General features: G+C 48.8%; 1 protein-coding gene across 4 annotated transcripts in view; it reads right to left on the bottom strand.

Moving 5' to 3' along the window:
- Positions 1 to 13,663: 13,663 nt before the first annotated feature.
- Positions 13,664 to 20,862, bottom strand: part of Lzic (leucine zipper and CTNNBIP1 domain containing) — an 11,387-nt gene continuing 4,188 nt past the window's right edge. For 3 of the 4 annotated variants that reach the window (XM_023699578.1, XM_023699576.1, XM_023699577.1), the window contains exons 2-7: positions 19,666 to 19,792; positions 17,135 to 17,270; positions 16,756 to 16,854; positions 15,617 to 15,712; positions 15,372 to 15,453; positions 13,664 to 13,850 (exon numbers count right to left, since the gene is read on the bottom strand). In XM_023699578.1, coding sequence (XP_023555346.1) covers positions 13,792 to 13,850; positions 15,372 to 15,453; positions 15,617 to 15,712; positions 16,756 to 16,854; positions 17,135 to 17,270; positions 19,666 to 19,766 — 573 coding nt within the window. In that variant the 5' untranslated portion in view covers positions 19,767 to 19,792 and the 3' untranslated portion in view covers positions 13,664 to 13,791. The remainder of the gene's footprint in view (positions 13,851 to 15,371; positions 15,454 to 15,616; positions 15,713 to 16,755; positions 16,855 to 17,134; positions 17,271 to 19,665; positions 19,793 to 20,862) is intronic. The other variant, XM_004639642.2, reaches the window with a different exon arrangement.

Consider the following 20,862-nt stretch of genomic DNA (forward strand, 5'->3'; position numbering starts at 1 on the left):
ATGTGGTGCTGGGGGATTGAACCGCGGTCCCTGTGCTTTGCTAAGCTTGTTCTAAGTAGGTGCTTTAGACCACTGAGCCATCTCACCAGCCCCTGTTTTCTTTCTTCTTTTGACTTCTTTCTTTTCTTCTCTTTTTCTTTTCTGAGACAGGGTCTCTCTATGCAGTTCAGGCTCACCTTGTGCTCACTTTTGTACTCAGGCCAGCAACTCGAACTCCCAGAAATCCTCCTGTCTCAGCCTCCCAAGTGCTGGGATTACAGGCCTGCACGGCCATGTCAGGTTCAACAGTTTTCTTCTTGTGATTGGTAGAGCATGCTTCTGGAGATCAAAGGAAACCACAGTCCTCCTTCTGAGCTACATCTCCAGCCCTATTTTATTTTGTGTTTTTTGTTTTTTGCTTTTTGTTTTTCGTTTTTTTTTTTGAGACAGGGTCTCGCTGTGTAGTCCAGGCTGGCCTTAAACTCACTATGTAGCCCAGATTGGCCTGGAACGCTTGGGGATCCTCCTGCCTCAGCTTCCCCAGTGCTGGGATTAAAGGCACCAATATGCCTGGCTCCCCATCCCTTTTTTATTTTTCATTTGAGACCAGGCCTTGGTATGTTGCCCTAGCTTAGATCCAATTTATGATTCCTCCAGAGAGCTGGGATTACAAATATTATTGCATGAATAAATTAGAACAGCCCTTCCCTTCCTCTGGCCGCCACTCCTCCGGCTCCCACCTCCCTGCCCCAGCCCGTTCCTCCCCTCTCTCCTTTTCCTGAATTTAAGATTCTATGTATATTTTCTCCTTTCAGCTCTGGGGAGAGCCTCCCTGTGGTCCCTGAACACATGAGTATCTTTAAATAGTTGCTTTTTGGGGCCAGAAAAAAAATCTGTTTTCTCTCACAAAGGGATGACTACAACAGTCAGATTTCCAGGCCAAGTAGGAAACAGCAAGGGAGCCAGAGCAGGCGACAGAGAAGCGTGGTCTTCGTGTGGTCGTGGCAGCAGGCGGTGAGCCAACCATGGCTCCCTGCTCAGGTGAGCAGCCGAGCCCTGAGGGTGAGAAAGGAGGAGCCTCTGCGTGAGGCGGGATTATTTTTCTTCTTTGGGAGGGATTTGCTGGGGATTGAACCCCAGGCCTATTCACTGAGCCGTAGCTCTAACCCCTTTTGTTTTTCTTTTGAACAGGGTTTTGCTAAATTGCCCAGGCTGGGCTCAGACTCGCACTCCTCCTGCCTCAGCCTCCCAGAGTGCTGGAATTATAGGTGTACTGGGATTATAGCTATGTACCACCATGCCTGGCTCATAGATTTTTCTCCTCCTCTCCTCCTCCTTCTCTTCATGCTCTTCCTTCTCCTCTTTTTGGTAAAGAAAGAATCTATGGTGGTCCATGCTTGTAATCCTAGATGCTGGGGAGATTGAGGCAGGAGGATCACAAATTCTTTTTTTTAATTAATTAATTTATTTATTTATTTATTGTGTGTGTGTGTGTGTGTGTGTGGCCAGCTCAGCCCACCAGGGGGCGGGGCTGGCTGGCATGTGGTGCTGGGGATTGAACCGCGGTCGCTGTGCTTTTGCTTAGCTTAGCTTGTTCTAAGTAGGTGCTTTAGACCACTGAGCCATCTCACCAGCCCCGAGGATCACAAATTCTAATCCTACCTGGGCAATTTAGTGAGACTCTGTCTCAAAAAGTACAAAAGGGCTGGGGATGTAGCTCTGTGGTAGAGTGCTGCTGGGTTCAAGCCCCTCGTACCACAAAAGACACATACATACTACCTAAAAGATTAAGTATGAACAGTTTTCAGGAATGCAAAAAGTAAAAGCCCCTGCCTATAGTTTGGCCCCTGTGTTTGTGCCCGGTTAGGTCTGGCATGAGTGGCCCTTCCGAGGAGCAGACAGCAGTAAAGGCCAAGCGCAGAGCAGACACAGCAGGCTGAGGTCACACGCCGTCCTCCCGTGTTGGCCTCGGCAAGGGCTCATCATTTAATTTGGCTTTGGAGATAATAAGGAATTATTAAACGCAGTGATGAAAGTGTTTTGTTGCCCAGGAATGCATGTGTTCTTCATGAGGAGCGGGGTGTGTGCAGCTGTGCACATCTGGCTGGCTGCCAGGCTGCCCGCAGTGTGCGCGTGCCAGCGGCACCTGATGGCTGATGCCCTGCTATCGCAGACCCTGCCGTGTGTGTGGAGTGGCAGAGAAAAATCAGAAAGATGATTTTTTTTTTTTTTTTTTGGCCGGCTCAGGAAGCCTTAAGGGCAGGTCTGGTAAGGCATGAGGATCCGGGGATCGAACCACTGGATCCTGAGCCTGACTGCTTTGCTTGAGCAGGCGCTTATCAACTGAGCTATGGGGCAGCATCCCAAGAGAGAAATCGGGATTGCTGTCTGCAGGGCAGTAGCTCACAGGCCCGTGCCGCAGCAGCCAGCCTGCGTGTGTACAGCCTCATGACAGATCAGCAGGAAAGACAGAACAACACATCAGTTTGTTTTATTGCATTCTGCTTTGTGTTTAGAGAGAGAGTCTCGCTATGTAGCCTAGGCTGGCCTAGAATTTGCAGCAATCCCCGGCCTCAGCCTCCTGACTCCTGGGATCATAGGTGTACACTACTCTGCCTGGTGAGACCTCAATTTTAATCCAAATATTCAGTGCATCGGCCTTTGAACAAGCATAGCCATCTGATTACCACCTTTCCTGCTGGTCATTGTCATAGTGAAGACCAAAAAAATTCTAAGGTCATGGCAGCACTTGGGAGGCTGAGACAGGAAGAGTACCATGAATTCAAGGCCAGCCTGCACTATACAGTGAGATCTTCTCTCAACAACAGAAAAGAACCACCCAAAAAGAAAATTTCAAAGAAAAAGAAAGAAAGAAAGAAAGAAAGAAAGAAAGAAAGAAAGAAAGTTTTCCTAAAAGCAATTAACCAAAGATTAATTGCTAGTGCATTAAGGTGCAGCCAGAAAGACCATTCCTGACCCACAGGTCCTTCCTGCCACCCATGGAGGTGCTGACAGTGGACAGTGCACAGCAGTTTGTCCTTGGACACAAGCCCCAGAGCCACTGCTACTAACTACTGTGTCTGCAGCTGGAGCCTCCCCTCCAGCTGTTAGACAGCAGCTGTGTCCACACCTCCTCGGGGCCACAAACCTCCTGCTTCCCATTCCTAAGGCTTCCTGGGAGCTGTGATTGTAAGACACATCTTGCACGCAGTCCTGGAGGTCGCTGGATGAAAATACAAGTGGTTTTGTGTCTCTAGGTCCCCACCTCCCTCTTCATTACACTTCTGCCTGGAAGTGCCATCCTAGCAGCTGCGCTTGTCCCCGGCTGGGAAGGCTGAGGGGCTCCTTTCTATAGTTGATAAACATGAAGGGCTGAGGGTGGCGGGCTGCGCCCTGACACCCGTTAACGAAGAGCCGCACCGGAAAGCGAATGCAGTGGGGACAGCACAGTGCAGATGTCCTGGGACCTGAGGCTGTTCGCGCCGCTCCCTGAGCTGCGGAAAGGTTGCAGTGATTATTAATTATTGAAGCAACAAGCTGAGAACCAGTGCTGTGCTCTGTGATGCTCTGCTGAAATCATTTTAATTAGCCCAAGCTATGATGCCAAGGGAAATAGACTCTTCCTGGCCAAAATGAAAAATTCTTGTAACACTTAACTTTTCTTCCCTTTAAAAAAAAAACAAAACGCACATGCAGGGCATAAGGGGCACAAGCCTGTAATCTCCAGCACAAGGGAGGCTGAGGCAAGAGGACCACAGTGATTTCTGCCCAGCCTGGGCTACATAGTGAGTTCAAGGCCAGCCTGGACTACATAAAGACCATGTCTCAAAAAAAAAAAAAACAACACACACACACACACACTCAGGCCAGCAAGATAGCTCAGTGGACTTAAGTGCCTGCTTAGGCAAGCTTAGGCAAGCTCAGGGACCTCGGTTCAATCCCTGGCACCACATGCCATGCCAGCCCTGTCCCCAGGATGGGCTCAGCCAGCCAGAGTCTGGGTGTAGTGGCGCATACCTGTAATCCCAGGGCTGGGGAGGCTGAAAGCAGGATCACCATGAGTCCAAACTGCCTATTGAGACCCTGCAACAACTAAAATACATTAAACACACACACACACACACACACACTCAGGTTATATATGCATACACTGCTGATAAAATGGATTTTTTCCCTCTAGTACTAGAGACTGAACCTAGAAGAGTGCTGAGCTACAGCCTTAGCCCTTTTTTTAAATGTTGGGTAAATTCTCACTGAGTTGCCCAGGCTGATTTCAAACTTCAGTCCTCTTGTCTCAGCCTCCTGAGAAGCTGGAACTACAGATATTTATCAGAGTGCCTGGCATTCTGTTTTTTTGTTTTGTTTTTTGAGACAGAGTCTCAATATCTAGTTTGTGCTGGTCTCAAACTCCTGCTAATCTTCCTGCCTCAGCCTCCTGAGTGCTGGGATTATAGGTGTGTGCCACAATGCCCAGCTAGACTTTTCCAGTTATTACCATAACAAACCCGACCCTACTAACAAAATCTGTCTTCTCTCTACAGGCGTCTTTTCCTGACCTTGTTCCAGTATTCACAGTCTTGTATGAAATTATTTATTTACTTTTTATGTATTTGGTACAGGGTCTCACTACACAGCTTGGACTCATAGGGATCTCCTGTTTTCAACTTCCCCATCTGATTACAGGCATGCACCACCACGCCTGCTCTCAGTGGCCAGCTCAGCACATGGAAGGGGGGCTGGGGGGGCGGGACAGCCAGAGCCAGCCTGGCATGTGGTGCCAGGGATCAAACCCAGGTCCTGTACTTACCTAAGCGGGCACTTAGTCCGCTGAGCTATCTTGCCAGCCTTATGAAATGTACACAGGATCTTTCGCTTGCTTTCAACTCCTCCCACTTTTTTTTTTTGGTGGAAAAATCACATGTGTTCCCTGAAGCTTTTTCCTTTTCTGATGGTGGGAATTGAACCAAAGGAGTCCTGAGCTACATCCTCAGCCCTTCTTATTTTTTATTTTTGAGATAGGCACCTCACAAATTTCCTAGGCTGGCCTTGAACTTGAGATCCTCCTGCCTCAGCCTCTCCAGTTGCTGGGATCACACGTGTGCATGCTCACACTCAGCCATGCTGACCTTAGCTCACACATAGCCAGGTTCTAGCTCACAGAGTGCTTCCTAGGAGTGTGGCACTGTGTTAGGCAGGGGACATGACAGCAATCAGGCGCATGTTGCCCCATCCTCCTTGTCCTCATAGTGAGTACGGCAGAAATTGGTGAACTACACAGCCAGGGAACTCTGAAACTGCAGGTAAGTGCTCAGAGCTGAAAGCAGGGACTGGGAGGCTACGTGACTGGGAGTCTTACCCTGCTTTGGGGTCAGGGAGAGCAACATTCATGCTTACACCATGAAATGTCAGGTCAGCCAAGCAAGGAGGGGGCAAAGGCCAAGCAGAGTGGCCCTGGGAACACGCTGAGATCACGGAACTGAGCCAGCAGAAAGCTGCGGACTGTGGTGTGGCCCTGGAGGAAGCGCCCCCAAGGAGAGGAGGCTGGCCAAAGGGCCAAGGCCTAAAGCCCACTGATTTTTTTTGAGACAAGGTCTTTTTTTTTTTTTTTTTGCAGAACCGGGGATTGAACTCAGGCCCTTGCGCTTGCCAGGGAAGCGCTTATTCCACTGAGCCACCTCCCCAGCCCCGAGACAAGGTCTTAATATGTAGCCTAGGCTGGCCTCAAATGCATGAGGATCTTCTTGCCTCAGCCTCCCAAGTACTGAGTTCACAGGCCTGTGCTGCCTCACCCAGCTTCCTATGGGACACTACAGGTCATGGGACATTACAGGTCATGGGACACTTTGGTTTTTACCCCATAAGCACGGGCACTATTACTGTGACACCATCAGATATGTGTACGTGTGTAGGTAGGTAGGTAGGTATGCATGTATGTGGTTTTGGGGATTGAACTCAACACTATTGTACTGAGCTATGTCCCCAGAAATTTTATCTTGAGACACAGTCTCACTATATTGCTAAATTGCCCAGGCTGGGCTTGAACCTGTGACCTTCCTCAGCCTCCAAGAGCGCTGGAATCACAGGTGTCCTGTCACACCCCACTCAGATTTGTATTTAAATGGATCACTGTGAGGGCAGGGTTAGCAGAGGGATACAGTGTAAGCTTAGCATGCATAGGCTCTGGGCTTAATCACTGGGACCACAAAAAAGGGGGAAAAAACAAAAATCCCGTAGCTGTAGCACAGGAAGTAGATTGTGGGGAACAAGAGCAGCGATGAAGCAGCTACTGCCATGACAACGCTGTGACAAACCACCTCGAGGCTCAGAGGCAGTGGCTTTTGTACCAGGGCTTAGGAACGCATGGCTTGAGGCCACCATGGCTGCAGGTCAGCACCAAGCCACCTCTGCATCCCTCGGCTCCTTGGGCTGGACGTGGCCGGGGTGGTTCCTCCCATGATGGAGACAGAAAAATGAGAGTCCCAAGCACAACTGTGAGAAGCCCAGCAGGTCCTGCAGGAGTCCTGCTGTCCCCTGTCCCCCAGCCAGACCCAGGGCCATGCCGCAGGAAGGACATGCCAGCTGGATGGAGGGAAGTTAGAAGAAAGGTCTCTGAGTGACCCTACTGCCCGGCAGCACAGCTGTGCTCAGGGCATTTTCCACCATGATGGGAAGTGGTCGTGGCAGAGCCTGTAATTCCAGCTACGTGGGAAGCTGAGGTGGGAGTACAGCAAGTTTAGGCCAGCCTGGGTAATTTAGTAAGACCCCGTGTTGTGTGTGTGGCCAGCTCAGCCCACCTGGGGGCGGGGCTGGCTGGCATGTGGTGCTGGGGGATTGAACCGTGGTCCCTGTGCTTTGCTAAGCTTGTTCTAAGTAGGTGCTTTAGACCACTGAGCCATCTCACCAGCCCCAAGACCCTGTGTTGAAATAAAACAATGACTGGGCCATGGCTCAGTGCTAGAGCACCTGCCTAGCATGCATGAGGCCCTGGGTCCACCCCCGGTTGGGAGCAGGGTAGTTTTCAGAAGTATTGTTCCCCTTTTGTTCTTCTCCATAGGCCCGAGTTTCCTTCTGTCGTGGCTGGATCTGCCTTGCCCAAGAGGAATGCTCACCCTTCTGCCAAGGTCACTGAAGGCTCCCGACAGAGGACAACAAGGCGGGCTGGGGGCTCAGCTGGCAATGGATAGGGCCAGCGCAGTACAAAGGGTGGGTAGTCTCAGTTTTGGGGTGATTATTCTAAGAAGGAAATCTAGCATTTAAAAGGTAGAGGCAGGAGGATCACCATGAGTTTGAGGCCAGCCTAGACTACATAGTGAGACCCTGTCTCAAAGAAAACACACACACACACACACACACACACACACACACACAGACGAAAACCTCTACTTTTTTGGGAGATGATATCACTGTTCATAGTTCCGGCTGCCCTTGGACTCACAGTGATCTTCCCGCCTCAGCCTCCAGCTAGACCTGGCCTTTTCAAAAGTCCTGATTGCTTATCTCTGACTCTAGGCCTTGCCTTGTACCCTGGCAGTTAGGCCAGACCCACTAGGCCCAGGAGTATTCTTGGCAGGGGTGTGGGGCCGGGGAATTCCCACAACTTGGGGCATCCTGGGGAGTGAGAGGGAACTATTGTTCGCCAATGGAATGGAGGCAATTCACCTAGAGAGCCCAAGGATTTGGCAGCAGCTTAGCTGGGCCTTAATGAGAAGCGGGCTGAAACAGCGCCAGGCTGCAGGGGTGCGGATCTGGCTGTGCTCGCCCGGGAGATAAAGGGCTGCGTGCGGAAGCTGGTCTGGCCGGCTGGCGGCACGGAGCCCAGTGGGGAGGGAGTGCATCCACTCATCGGACTAATTGGTGGATAAGTGCAGATGGAATAGAAAGGGATACTTATGTCACTAATAAACTGAAAATCTTTCTTAGGGAAGAGAAGCGAGAGAAGGTACTGGAGTGTTCCAGCCAGCACGCAGGTGACGGACTTTTCAAAACCTGGAGCAGGCTGCAGGGTCTGGAGCCAGGAGTGGTTTTCATCTTCCTGCCTTTGGCCAGGGTCACTGCTGAGAAGAGACACGGCACTTTTTGTTTTTTCAGGTTTTTTTTTTTTTTTTTTTTGACAGAGTCTCTCTATGCAGCTCAGGCTGGCCTTGAGCTCACTTTGTAGCCCAGGCTGGTCTTGAACCCACAATAATCCCCCTGCCTTCGCCTCCCCCAGAGCTGGGATTAGAGCCATGTGTCACCATTCCCAGGTCCACACGCAGTATTAACACACCAGTTCCCGCCCAGCTGGAGGTGTGCTCCAGCAGGGGTCTGGCCATTAGAGGACCTCCTTAGTCCAACTCACAGCATTCAAAGAAAATGGAACAGAGAAAGGAATGTAGCTCACCTCGGGAAGGAAAGGGCAGGAGGAGCAGTACTATAGGCTTTCTGTACAGTAGTCCTTCCAGCTACTTTTATGACCTTCACTTCCTTCAGAGAGTGTGATTATGAGCACACAAACTTCCATTGATCAAGTCAAGCAGAACTTCTCCATTTAATCAAGGTGTTTTTGTTTTTTTTTTAATTTTAGTACTGCGTACTGAACCCAAAATTTTGCATTGCAGTGTATCTTCTGGCTTTTAAGACATTTTTGTTGCTGTTGTTTTGAGACATGGTCTCGCTACGCAGTTCATGCTGGTCCTGAACTCACTATGTAGCCCAGGCCAGCCTTGAACTCACAGCAACCCTCTTGCCTCAGCCTCGCAAGTGCTGGGATGACAGGTATGCACCACCGCGCCCTGCTGCCCTCTCACAGAAGACGTGACTGCTTTATTGGGGATGGAACCCAGAGTCTTGTGCACGCGACGCAGGCGCTCTAGCACTGAGCTACATCACAGCCCTCATCGTTTTCAGCTTAGTAAATGACTGCGGCTGTAGGCAAGGACCTTCTCCTAAGCAAACAGCGCAGCCTTAGGACGCTCACTCCAGCCAGCAGCGTCTACTCGCTGCACCGCAGGTCTGAAAGGCGGCGCAGTTGCTGAGATCAGTGCTGCCCCCTGGCGTCGAAGGCCCTCTCAGCAACGGCGTCTGAGCCTTGTTACCCACGGGAGCTGGGAGGCAGGAAACGGATTTTGGGCAAAAGGCTGGGATCTGATACTCTCTGCTGTTTTTAATCTGCGTGTTGCACTTTGATGAGCTCTTAAATATTAGTTTCTGCAATTTCTCAGATCTTTTCACTTCTAGGACCAGACAAGATGGCAGTGATTGTGTCTTGCAGTTTGCTCATGTGGTCTGTGGGAATGTGGACAGTTTTATTTTACTTGTACTAGGAATCAAACCAGGGCCTTGCACTTGCCAGGCAGGCGCTGTGCCACTGAGCTACATGCCTGGCTCTAATGTTAGAGAGCATGTTAAAAGGCAGAGAAACAGACAAGTGTGGTGGCACACACCTGTAATCCCAGCACTCAGGAGGCTGAGGCAGGAGGATTGCTGCAGGCTCAAGATGTGCCTGGGCTACAAAGTGAGCTCAAGGCCAGCCTGAGCTGCATAGTAAGAACCCGGCAAAAAAAAAACAAAAAAAAAAAAAAAAAAAAAGAAGGCAGAAGAAGCATTCCTGGTTTTAGGAGTGAACAGAGAGGAGTAGGGGTGGGAGGATTGTGGGCAGGTGGTTGAAAGGCTCTAGGCAAAATGACCTGGGTTGATCGATTCTGTAACAATTTGAAATTATCCATCATTCACAATAAGATACTATTTCAGCCGTAGAGTTGCACAGCCTTTATTTGCGAAAGACCACCTTTCCTAGCTGAATGTCTTCCAAAGCAGGTCTAGGCAAGTCAATGGCCCACTGTCCCAACTCCAGCTCTCTCCTGGACGTAACCCCTACCCCTCGGCATCCCGGGAACCTGCCCACCTACAAGAGCTGTTTTACAGCCGCGGGATAAAGGCTGAATGCCACAGCCCAGGAAGTGCTGGGGCTCATTAGGTGATACTCCCTCACTTGGAACTTATTTTGCTTCAGCCCCAGTTCTTGGAGAAATACAGGAATTTCACCAAAATATTAGCCTGACACAAGCACATGGAGAAGTGAGCTGCCTCAGTGAGACTGAGACCGCCAACTTCTGGAGACTGTGACCAGGAAGCACGGCTTACAAGCCAGTCAGTGACGGTAAGTGCACAGAATTCACTTTCCAACTCATTTTTTCTGAGTGCTCTGGAGTGGCGGGCTGGAGCCAAAGCGGCCCTTGTTCACCATGATGGAGGAGAGGGATGCGCGGTAACTTGTGAGGTTGTTCTTACCCCAGTGAGTGGGGAGGGGTGAAGCCAGCTGCCAGAGGCCACACACCCATCGCTGTCAGGGTCTTGCTGGGCTACACATCTGTGTCTTCTAAAGGTAGATCATTTTACACTGAATACATGACTGTGATTAATAACAAAATGTTTTGCCCATGCTGGTCTTAAAGTTTAAGGAAGGCCAGACACAGCAGTGCAGGCCTGTCATCCCAGTATTTGGGAGGCTAAGGCTGAAGGATTGAAAGTTCAAGTCCAACCAGGGCAGCTTTGTGACTTAGGGAGGCCCTGTCTCAGGAAAAAAAAAAGGGTGGGGTGGGGTGGGGGGCTGGGGATGCAGCTCAGGGCCAAGGTCCAGGTTTTCATCAATTGTCAGTAGTGAAAGAAAAAAAAAGGGTTAATGGGAACTGAGATTAAGGACTTCAGGTTCATAGAAATCCTTTTCAAGTGCAAAGTTCTACATTTTCCTGGTGTACTTGGGGGTAAAGTAGAGAAGAATCCTTTCTTTTGTGTGTGTGTGTGTGTGTGTGTGTGTGTGTGTGGTACCGGGGATTGAACTCAGGACCTTGCACTTGCCAGGCAAGCGCTTATTCTACTGAGCTATCTCCTCAGCCCCAAGAATCCTGATATGGTTAAGAAACAAACATACCAAATATGCCAAACCCAACTGTCAGACTATAACTCAAAAAAACTAAAAAGATACTCAAAGAAATATGGGTAATGTTCCTAAGAGCATAATTGACAATAGCCAAAAGGTAAAAACTCAAATATTTGTCAACAAATAAACAGATAGGGGCTGGAGAGATGGCTCAGTGGTCTAAAGCACCTACTTGGAACAAGCTTGGCAAAGCACAGGGACTGCGGTTCAATCCCCAGCACCACATGCCAGCCAGACCCGCCCCCTGGTGGGCTGAGCTGGCCACACACATACACACATACAATAAGTGTTAAAATAAATAAATAAATAGAAAGTTATTATAAAAAAAAATAAACAGATAAAGCAGAATGCAGTTCCTCTATAGTGGAAATATAATCTGGCCATAGAAAGTACTGAAGAAAAAAAAAGGGAAAGGAAGAAAGAAATAAAGAAAGTACTGAGGCCATCTACAGTGTGGGCTAACTGAAAACAGCACGCTGGACACACAGGAAAGAGCCTCCTGGAGGAGCCGTCTCTCTGCAGTGCCCTGAGCAGGTTAAGCCACAGCTTCAGAGGGCTGGGCGAGGGCACAGGGGCAAAGCGCTCAGAGGGGCGCATGGGCCCGTCAGGGCTGACAACAAGTTCCAGCGCAGGACTCCATGAGGGCCACACGCCATGGTGAGCAGAATTATCACCGCTCAACTGCACGCTGGGAAACAGTGAACTTCACTGATGTGAGAGTCCACCTGACTCAAACCCACACCGAACTATGAAATCATGGCAAATGACCATGAAGCCCTAGCTGAATCGCGGGTAACCTGGTTTTTCTTGGTTTGCCACAATTTCGGAGATTTTGTTTTGGATGCTGTAGTAGGGATTGAACCCAAGGTCTTGCTCCTGTGACATCACCAGGCCTCAGTGAGTTTTTCATAAACCAGTATATAAGAAACAGCCCATGAGGCCGGGGAGATAGCTTAGTGGTCTAAGCACCTGCCTGGCAAGCACAAGGACCTGGGTTTAATCCCCAGTACCGCATGCTGTGCTGGCCCTGCGCAGAGCCGGCCACCAAGACTGGGCCTGGTGGTGCACACCTATAACCCCAGTGCTGGGCAGGCTGAAACAGGAGGATCACTATGAGCTGTGTAGTGAGACCCTACACCAAATACATACATTTAAAAATAATTAGGAAAAGATAAATAGCCCATGAGCTTGGGGCAGTGGCACATGCCTATGGTCCTAGTACCCAGAAGGCTGAGACAGAAGGATCACTTTAGCCCAGGAGTTTGAGGCCAGTGTGGGCAACATAATAAAACTCTTTAAAAAGAATACAGGGCCAACCAGATAGCTCAGCAGATTAAAGCACCTGCTTAGGCAGACACGGGGGCTAGGGGTTCGATCCCCGGCCTGTTGTGCTGTAAGACAGAGATTGAGACTGGGTGTGGTGGTGTGCGCCTGTAATCCCAGCGCTTGGGAGGCTGAAAAACAGGAGAATCACTACAAGTCTGATCTGTGTAGTTAGACCCTGTAGACCCTGTACTTAAATGCATCAAAAAAAGCCCCAGAAAAATGTTCAAAATTCCCAATAAGGAATTACTGTAGCTGAGGTCCTCTAATTTGTCTACTTGGCAAGGCACCTAGTAGAATTTACAGTATACAGGAAGCATTAAAATGTTTTAACTCTTCTAAAGTGCAAAAGAAAAATAATACAGACCAACACAGGGAAGAAGACAGGATAGTCAAAGCTTAGGAAATAAGCTAATGCACACGTGCGGACGTGTCTGCGTTAATCATACAGGGAGATGTGGACACCCTAAGAGAAACCTGCTTTTCCTCAGAACTCATTTTGTGTTGCCCTGAAATGGCAGAGTAAATAGCAGCCTACTGTTCCCTCTCAGCCTGGCAGGAGGTCAGGCCCACGAGGCCTCTAGAAACCACGCAGGAGGAGTTACTGGGGGACTCAACAGGGCGCCATTGTTCCCAAGCAGAAATCCTGGAACACAATGGCTCTGTTCATGCTGGGTGCCTGGGCAGGGGGTGTCCCTTGGTGCCCAATCAGCTTTGGGTCAGGCATCCAATTCTCAGAGACCTGACTTGCTCAAGTTCAAGTTCATTATTTTTTTTAAAGTGTTACAAAATAATAAAATAAAATTAAACTGACAATAAAGTAAGAGCCAGGACACCTGAATTTTATCCTAGTTCCTTCTCTAATGTACTTTGTGTGTGTGTGTGTGTGTGTGTGTGTGTGTGGCCGGCTCAGCCTACCCTGGGGGGGGGCTGGTGTGCCATGTGGTGCCAGGGATCAAACTGTGGTCCCTGCACTCTTACCTAAGCAGGCGCTTCAGATCGCTGGGCTATCTCGCCAGACCTCTAACATACTTTTAAGCAAAGCACTGCTTGCTCTTTCTTCTTAATTTCTCTTTGGCTGTACTGGGAAGTGCACCTGGGGCCTATGCTTGCTAGGCCAGCACAACATCCCCACCCTCGCTTGCTCTGAGTGCCAATTTCTTAAGGTCACTTAGTCCTTGGTCTGTGAGGCTGTGGCACTGTTCACACAAGAGAGGGAGAGAGGGAGAGACAGGAGGAATCCTGGCTCTCCCTTTTCCCTTCAGTACTGGCACTGAGAAGCAAGGAGCCTTCGTAAAAACAGAGAAGTCATTTTATGTTATCGCTTGTGAACAGACAGATTGGGAGGAGTGGGTTCAGCGAGTCCCGCCATCCCACCACGGCCAGGTGCTCAGCACGGAGGCGACACAGGCTGAGCAGCGGGATGGAGCCACTGTGCTTTCCTGTCACCCGTTCTGAGGGTGTACATCCATGTTAGGAATCTCTACTTCATTGCAACAATTCAGAATCCTCAGAAGAAACCCACCATCTGCAGTAAGAATGTAATCGACGTCACCAGGTGCCAAATCATGTCACTTTTTTGCTTTTTCAACCTCACAACTTGCCAGAGCAAGGACCTTGTCTCCAGAGCCTGAGAGAAACACATAATAACAAGGTTATTTCCAACACCTGTGCAACCCCACGTCACATACAGGGACATAGAATTAGCCACCGCTGTCAACACAGTGACCCCGTTCTTCCCATGGCCACCCCTACTCCCCTCAGTACAAACAAGCCAGCCACAGGAGAGGCTGCTTGGCTGCAAATTCTAACTCCAGATGTAGCTATGAAACAGAAAGAACTTCCAGTTTACTTCCACAGTTATGTCTGACAGCTGGTAAACAAGAATTTGAAAATGCAAGGTAGCAAAGCTGCGCATGCCCGGCATCCTAGGCACCCAGGAGGGGAGGCATGGGGTCCCTGGGCCCAGGAGTTGAAGGCTGGCCTAGGAAATACAGTGATACCTCACTTCAAAACATAGATAATTATTAAAAACAAAAATTAGGCTGCATAATTTAATTCTACAAAATTCAATTATTTAAATTAATTAATTTAAAAAAGTATTGGGAAATAAAACCAACACAAAGGGATTTATAAACAAAATAATCAATTCTGGTGCCACTGTAAACCACAAAAGGTCACCACATGACTCACTCTCAATGTGGAGCAACAACTCCCACCCTGTCCAGAGGCAAGAAAGGGGCGTGGGGAGCTCTGTCAGCAGCAGGAAGCCCTCAATTTCAACCACCAGTGGCACCAAAAGCAAACAAACACACTTTAAAAACCACTGTTCCTTCATCCATACATCTGCTGAAGGACACGAATGTGGCTTCCAAGACTTAGGTGTTGCGGGCTGGCGAGACAGCTCAGTGGAGTAAGCGCCTGCTTTGGCAAGCGCAGGGACCAGGGTTTGATCCCTGGTCTCCCATGCCACTGGCCCCATCCAGGGGCACGCTGAGCAGGGGACCAAGTCTGAGTGTGGTTGCGCACACCTATAATCCCAGTGCTGGGAAGGCTGAAAACAGGAGAATCACTACGAGGATGAGCTGCATAGTGAGCCCCTATACCAAATAGATAAATGAAAAAAATTTTTTAAAAAATTAAAAAGACTTAATTGTCGTGAGTCAGACACACAGACTTAAATATATGGTTGGCCAGAGAGATAGTTCAGCAGCTTAAGTGCTTGCCTGGCAAGCACAAGGTCCTGAGTTTGATCCCCGGTACCAAAAATTCATAAGGTTCCTCCTGGTAGCACGAAGCAGGGAAAGGGAGTTTTGCAAATGGGAAGGGAACCAAGAGATGGATGGGGAGAAAGGAAAGGAAAGAAAAAAGGACTGAGTTGGACTATGCATGCACACCAACTTCCCACAGTGGGAGTAATCAATGTGTGTCATAGACATGGACTGATAAAAATTGCAAAAAATATAAAATGGGGGGCCAGTGAGATAGCTCTGTGGTCTAAAGTGCCTGCTTAGGCAAGCTTAGGCAAGTGCAGGGCTAGTTGTTCAATCCCTGGCACCACATGCTGCGTCAGCCCCAGGGGCAGGCTGAGCCAGCCACAAAACAATAAAAATAAAAATGAAGATGGGAAAAGAAACAGGAGGGCACTCACCAAGGTCAGAAGAGACTTTCTCAAACTGGCTGAGGACAGCACCGGCATTGGCGGACAGGAAGGCCTTGTCATCTGCAGTCAGCTGAGCAAAATGAGACACAGCCCATTGGTTCAGAGGTCACATGGGCTCCTAGGGACCACAGTCAGGAACATCTCAGGGGGGCAGAAACTAGAGCACAGGTCAGAATTTCAGCAACAATGTGTCCCCCTTTCCCCAGGCCTGATACAGTCAGCTAATGCAGTACCTTCTCTCCAAGCTTGCGGAGGGCTGTGAGGATCTCCACTTTCTGCTGAGTGTACAGCTCTCTCCCCAGCTTGCCCACCATCAGATCTCTGTCCATCTACAGGGACGATGTAGACACATGGTAAGAAAAACCCTCAGTGCATGAAATCCAGCTCTCTAGCTTTCCTTCTTAAAGAAACTGTCTACTTGATTTGGAGTATAAAGAATGAAGCAGGGAGAAGGTGACGGGGATGAAAAAGGAATTAAAATGTCCATGCACCAACCCTCCACGATGAATGGAATCATTACGTGCTACGAAGTAAATGGTACTGCAAGCTAAAGAATGGATTCTGAAGAGTTATAAGCTGACATGGTGATGCACATGTGTCACCTCAGCACCGGAGAAGCTGAGGCAGGAGGATCACCATGCATTTGAAGCCAGCCTAGTCTACAAGTGTGTTGAAGACCAGCCTGAATTACATAGTGAAACCCTGTCTCAAGAAATTACCAAGGGGCTGGTGAGATGGCTCAGTGGTCTAAAGCACCTACTTAGAACAAGCTTAGCAAAGCACGGGGACCGCGGTTCAATCCCCAGCACCACATACCAGCCAGCCCCGCCCCCTGGTGGGCTGAGCTGGCCACACACACACCCATAAATAAATAAAATTAAAAAAAAAAGAAAGAAAGAAATTACCGAAATGCGAGGTGTGGTGGCACACAGCTGGAGTCTCAGCACCCTGGAAGGCTGAGGGAGGAGGATCGAACGTGGGAGGCAGCACACGAGACTCCTCTCACAATAGCAGTAGATATGGTTGGGGTGCAGCCCCAAGTGAAGGCCCTGAGTATGGTCGATAGCTCTGGTGGTGAACCTACACCATGCCTGCTGCAGTGGCTGCTGCGTTGTTTAAAGCTCTAACAAGCTCGCCAGCACTGCTCTATAGGCGTGAATGAAGTAAGTGGAACCTACACTAATATTTCCATTCCCATAAGAAACACTAACATATGTAGCATATATTGGTACTATTTTGAGTGTGCTGATATGTTTGTTTATTTGAGGCAGAGTCTGACAACACAGTTAACCTGTAGGCTATCACAACGAGTAAATTCTCAGGCTGAGAAGAAAAACACACACAATGGCCTGATCAATTGCAGAAACTTTACCTCTGCTAACCTTGTCCGAAGCTGACCAGGTTGCTTCTTTGCGAACAATCTGATGACCTCTGGGGTTTTAAAGGCTTGGCTGATGGCCGCCTGAATAGCCTAGAAACACAGAGAGGCAAAAGCTAACCCAAACATTCCTGCGAGTCAGATTTGCATCACCGACTCGCTGGGCACGATGAATGGGTCTTTGTTCCTCGAGACTGTTATGAAATCAGTTTTCATTTCCTATTTCTGTGCATTTCCCTGCAGCCCAAAGCAGAAAGACCTGCCCCGGTGTGCAGAAATGGACATTCACCACGAAGGCACGCCAAGAGGGGAGCGTTTCCTATCAGAAAAATACGTACGCCCTCCGGAGGAAAGGAACAAAAGTCCTGCTTACCAGCCGCATTCCGCTGAGCTCGTCCACCAAAGTCATATTTCCAGACATGATTTTCTTCAGTGAATCATTAAATTCACTCAGCTGCTCCAGCGTTTCCTTTTTGGTCTCTTCATATTCATCCGTGTCAAGTTCCTCCCTGGGGTACCGTGAGCAGCACAAAGAGAGTTCCAAGGGGAGAGAGCAACCTTAGTGCTTGCCAGAGCAAGGCTGAAGGGAAACAGCACAATCTAACCACAGGTGTACCCAGAGTTGGGGCGTGATCATGGTCATCTTCTTCAGCATGTTCATTGTAATAGTGAAACATTTCTCTTTTACCCAAATCAGTCATAATTAATAAACATACAATGAATCATTTGGGGGAGGCAGTACTAAGGATTGGACCCAGGGCCTTGGAATTGAGTGCTACATTCCCAGCCCTTTTTATTTTATTTGTATTTGTATTTTATTGTTGTTGTTGTTGTTTTTCTCGAGACAGGGTCTCTATGCAGTTCAGGCTGCCCTTGAGCTCACTTTGTAGCACAGGCTGGTCTCAAACTCACCAACGATCCTCCTGCTTAGACTCCTGAGTGCTGGGATTACAGGCATGTGTCACCACACCTGACTAGCTTACTTATATGCATTTTGTATTGTATTTATTTTGTAGTACTGGGGATCAAACTCAGGTGCTTATGCCACTGAGCTGTCTCCCTGGCCCTGTATGTATTTTTTGAGATAAGATCTCACATGTAGTTCAGGCTTCCCTTCAACGCATTATGTGAGGCTCAGACTGGCCTCAAACTCAAGGCAGTCTTCCTGCCTCAGCCTCCCAAGTGCTGGGTTTACAGGCATGTGGCACTGGACCCAGTTTTTTGTTTTTTTTTTAATTTTATTTATTTATTTGTGTGTGTGTGTGTGTGTGTGTGTGTGGCCAGCTCAGTCCACCAGGGGGCAGGGCTGGCAGGCATGTGGTGCTGGGGGATTGAACCGCAGTCCCTGTGCTTTGCTAAACTTGTTCTAAGTAGGTGCTTTAGACCACTGAGCCATCTTACCAGCCCCTGGACCCAGTTTATAAACAATTATTTTTACAAAATATTTGTTGGGTTTTTCACAACAACCTCAAGGGATCTGCCCTGAAGCCTGCTCTTAACCCTGAACAGATTAGGAGAGAGCGTGCCGAAGTCATGCAGATGCATGGCTGCCTTACTTCTAAGCAAGATTTGGAGCAGCCAAAAGTAAAGTTAAAAAAAAAATACCACCAGAAGAGCCCCAGAGTGGAGGCTGAGCTGCCGCCTCTGTGGCGCCTGCCATGAAGAGACAGGCTCCTGGCTCCGAGGCGTCAGACACGGCCTGGCCTGGGCTCTGGCTTCCATTTTGCATTCTTGGGTGTGTTTGCTGTGGGGTCCTGGGGCTCAGAGCCATCCCCTCCTCAGCAACAGTCTCTCCCCTGGTGATGGCACTTATCCAGTGAACTGCCACCCCAGCTCCTAGCCTCTTATTTATTTTTTATTTTATTTTTATTTATTTATTTATTTTTTGGTGGAACGGGGGATTGAAGTCAGGCCCTTGCGCTTGCCAGGCAAGCACTTATTCTACTGAGCCATCTCCCCGGCCCCTTATTTTTTATTTTGAGGCAGGGTCTCACTAAACTGCTACGTGGCTGGGGCTGGCTTCAGAACTTTCCATCCTGCAGCTCAGCCACCTGAGTGCTGGGATGACAGGTGTACACTGCTGCACTTGGTGACGGTAACTTCCCAAAGCGTACGCGATGGCCTTGGGCAAGGTAGTGAGCAGAGCCAAACCTCAGTTCATCTCTACAGCTCTTGCTAGCTACAGTACCCATCTAATAGGGTAGCTGTGATCATTATATATGAGATAAAGAGCGTGCTTGGCATACATAGTAATAGGCGCTTGATAAACAGCTATAGTTACTTCATGATATGGATCACTAATGGTAGGAAAGATTTTGTGTCCTCAACAAATACAGTCTTTGTCATCTGAGTAAGATGCTTTTGTTATTAAATATTTTATTATAAAATATTTACTTCAAATAACAGCTCCCACTTAGCCCTGCCTCACTCTAGCCGAGTTGTCATATTCACTGTGGCCTTACATGGCTCTTAAAAGATGCCCTGAGCACTGTTTTCTTCATTTCTGGAGCTCGGGAGTGAAACCCTAGCCCTAGGTGTGCCAGGTACCAGCTCCGCACTGAGCTCCAGCCACAGCCCAGGGACAGTCCTGTGAGGCATCCAGGCTGAAGCCAGACCTCAGCAGTGCATGCCAGGCAGCCTCATGTAGCACGGATGAGGAGGCAGGGTGATTTCCTCCTCACGGAGAGGAAGTGTTGGCGGAGTCTACATGCATTAGGGAAGTACTTCTAAGACTTCTGCATGCCAGCCTTTGGGACTCTAAAGCCTGCTCTCAGTTTACTCCTTCAAAAGACAAAGTGCTGTGAAAGACACTGCAGGAGAAATGCAAATCACCACGGGGCTGCTTGGTGGAGGCTGCAATCTAATGCAGAGGGGAGCTGCTTCCGGCGTCAGAGCACACACTACCTGCACTCCTCCAGATCTTGTAACTGCTGCACGAGTCTGTCCAGCTGCTCTTCTAAATTCTGCTTCAATTTGCTGGTCTCTGTCTTTCCTCTGGAAGCCATTCTAATCCTTCTGTAGAACAATAAGCCTGTACACAGAATATTATATTGGTGACCTGAAGAGATTCACGATTATTAAAATTAATTAAACTTATTTATTCATTTATTTATTCTGTATTAGGGCAGGGTCTACAGGGTCTCACTACACAGATGGGACTCGTAGTGAGTCTCCTGTTTTCAGCCTCCCACGAGCCAGGCTTACAGGTGTGCGCCACCACACCTAGCCTCAGTCGCCATCTCAGAGAGCCCTGGGCCAGGGCCGGCACAGCATGGAGGGGATCAAACCCCAGCCACTGCGCTCTACCTAAGCAGGCGCTTTAGTCCACTGAGCTATCCGGCCAGCCCTCTTAAACTTATTTCTTTTATTTACTTATTTTTGTCTTTTTGAGACAGCGTTTTGCTATGCAGTTCAGGCTGGCCCTGAGCTCACTTTATAGCCCAGGCTGGTCTGGAACTTGCAACGATCCTCCTGCCTTAGCCTCCCAAGAAAATTAATTAAATTTAAGTCAAATTTAAATTTAAAGCCTACATTCTTTCTTAGTTTCAGGTATGGGAAGATATTACACAAATAAGTTAAACTCTCAGTTTAGGTATCCTACTTTGAACTCATACAGTAATATGAGTTCCCCACAAAACTGCCCCAAGTTTTCCCTTTTATTTTGCAATGCCGGGGACAGAAGTCAGGTCCTGTGCCTGCTGGGAAAGTGCACTACCCCGGGATGCACCCCAGTTGCTAAGTCTTCCCGATTCAACAAATTCACTAGATGTCTTTACTACTGGTCCTTTATAAAACAAAAATCATTGAGGTTTGTGGCCGACGTCTCCGGAGTGGACCCGCTGTGCCCGGCACAGTGAAGTCAAAGGAGATGGTAGGTCGGAACCCCACCATCGCTGCCGGCTGCCGGCGTGTGCGGGGGCCCTCTTCATCGTTCCTGCATTTACTTCGACAGCAAGCGGATCACCGAAGTGATCTCAACTTCAAGAACAGGCTTCAAGAACGAAGAAAGAAACAGAAGCTTGCCAAGGAGAGAGCTGGACTTTCTAAGTTACCTGACCTTAACGACGCTGAAGCTGTTCAGAAATTTTTCCTTGAAGAAAT

Source organism: Octodon degus, unplaced genomic scaffold (genome assembly GCF_000260255.1).
Source record: "Octodon degus isolate 3935 unplaced genomic scaffold, OctDeg1.0 scaffold00113, whole genome shotgun sequence".
Lineage (NCBI taxonomy): Eukaryota > Metazoa > Chordata > Mammalia > Rodentia > Octodontidae > Octodon > Octodon degus.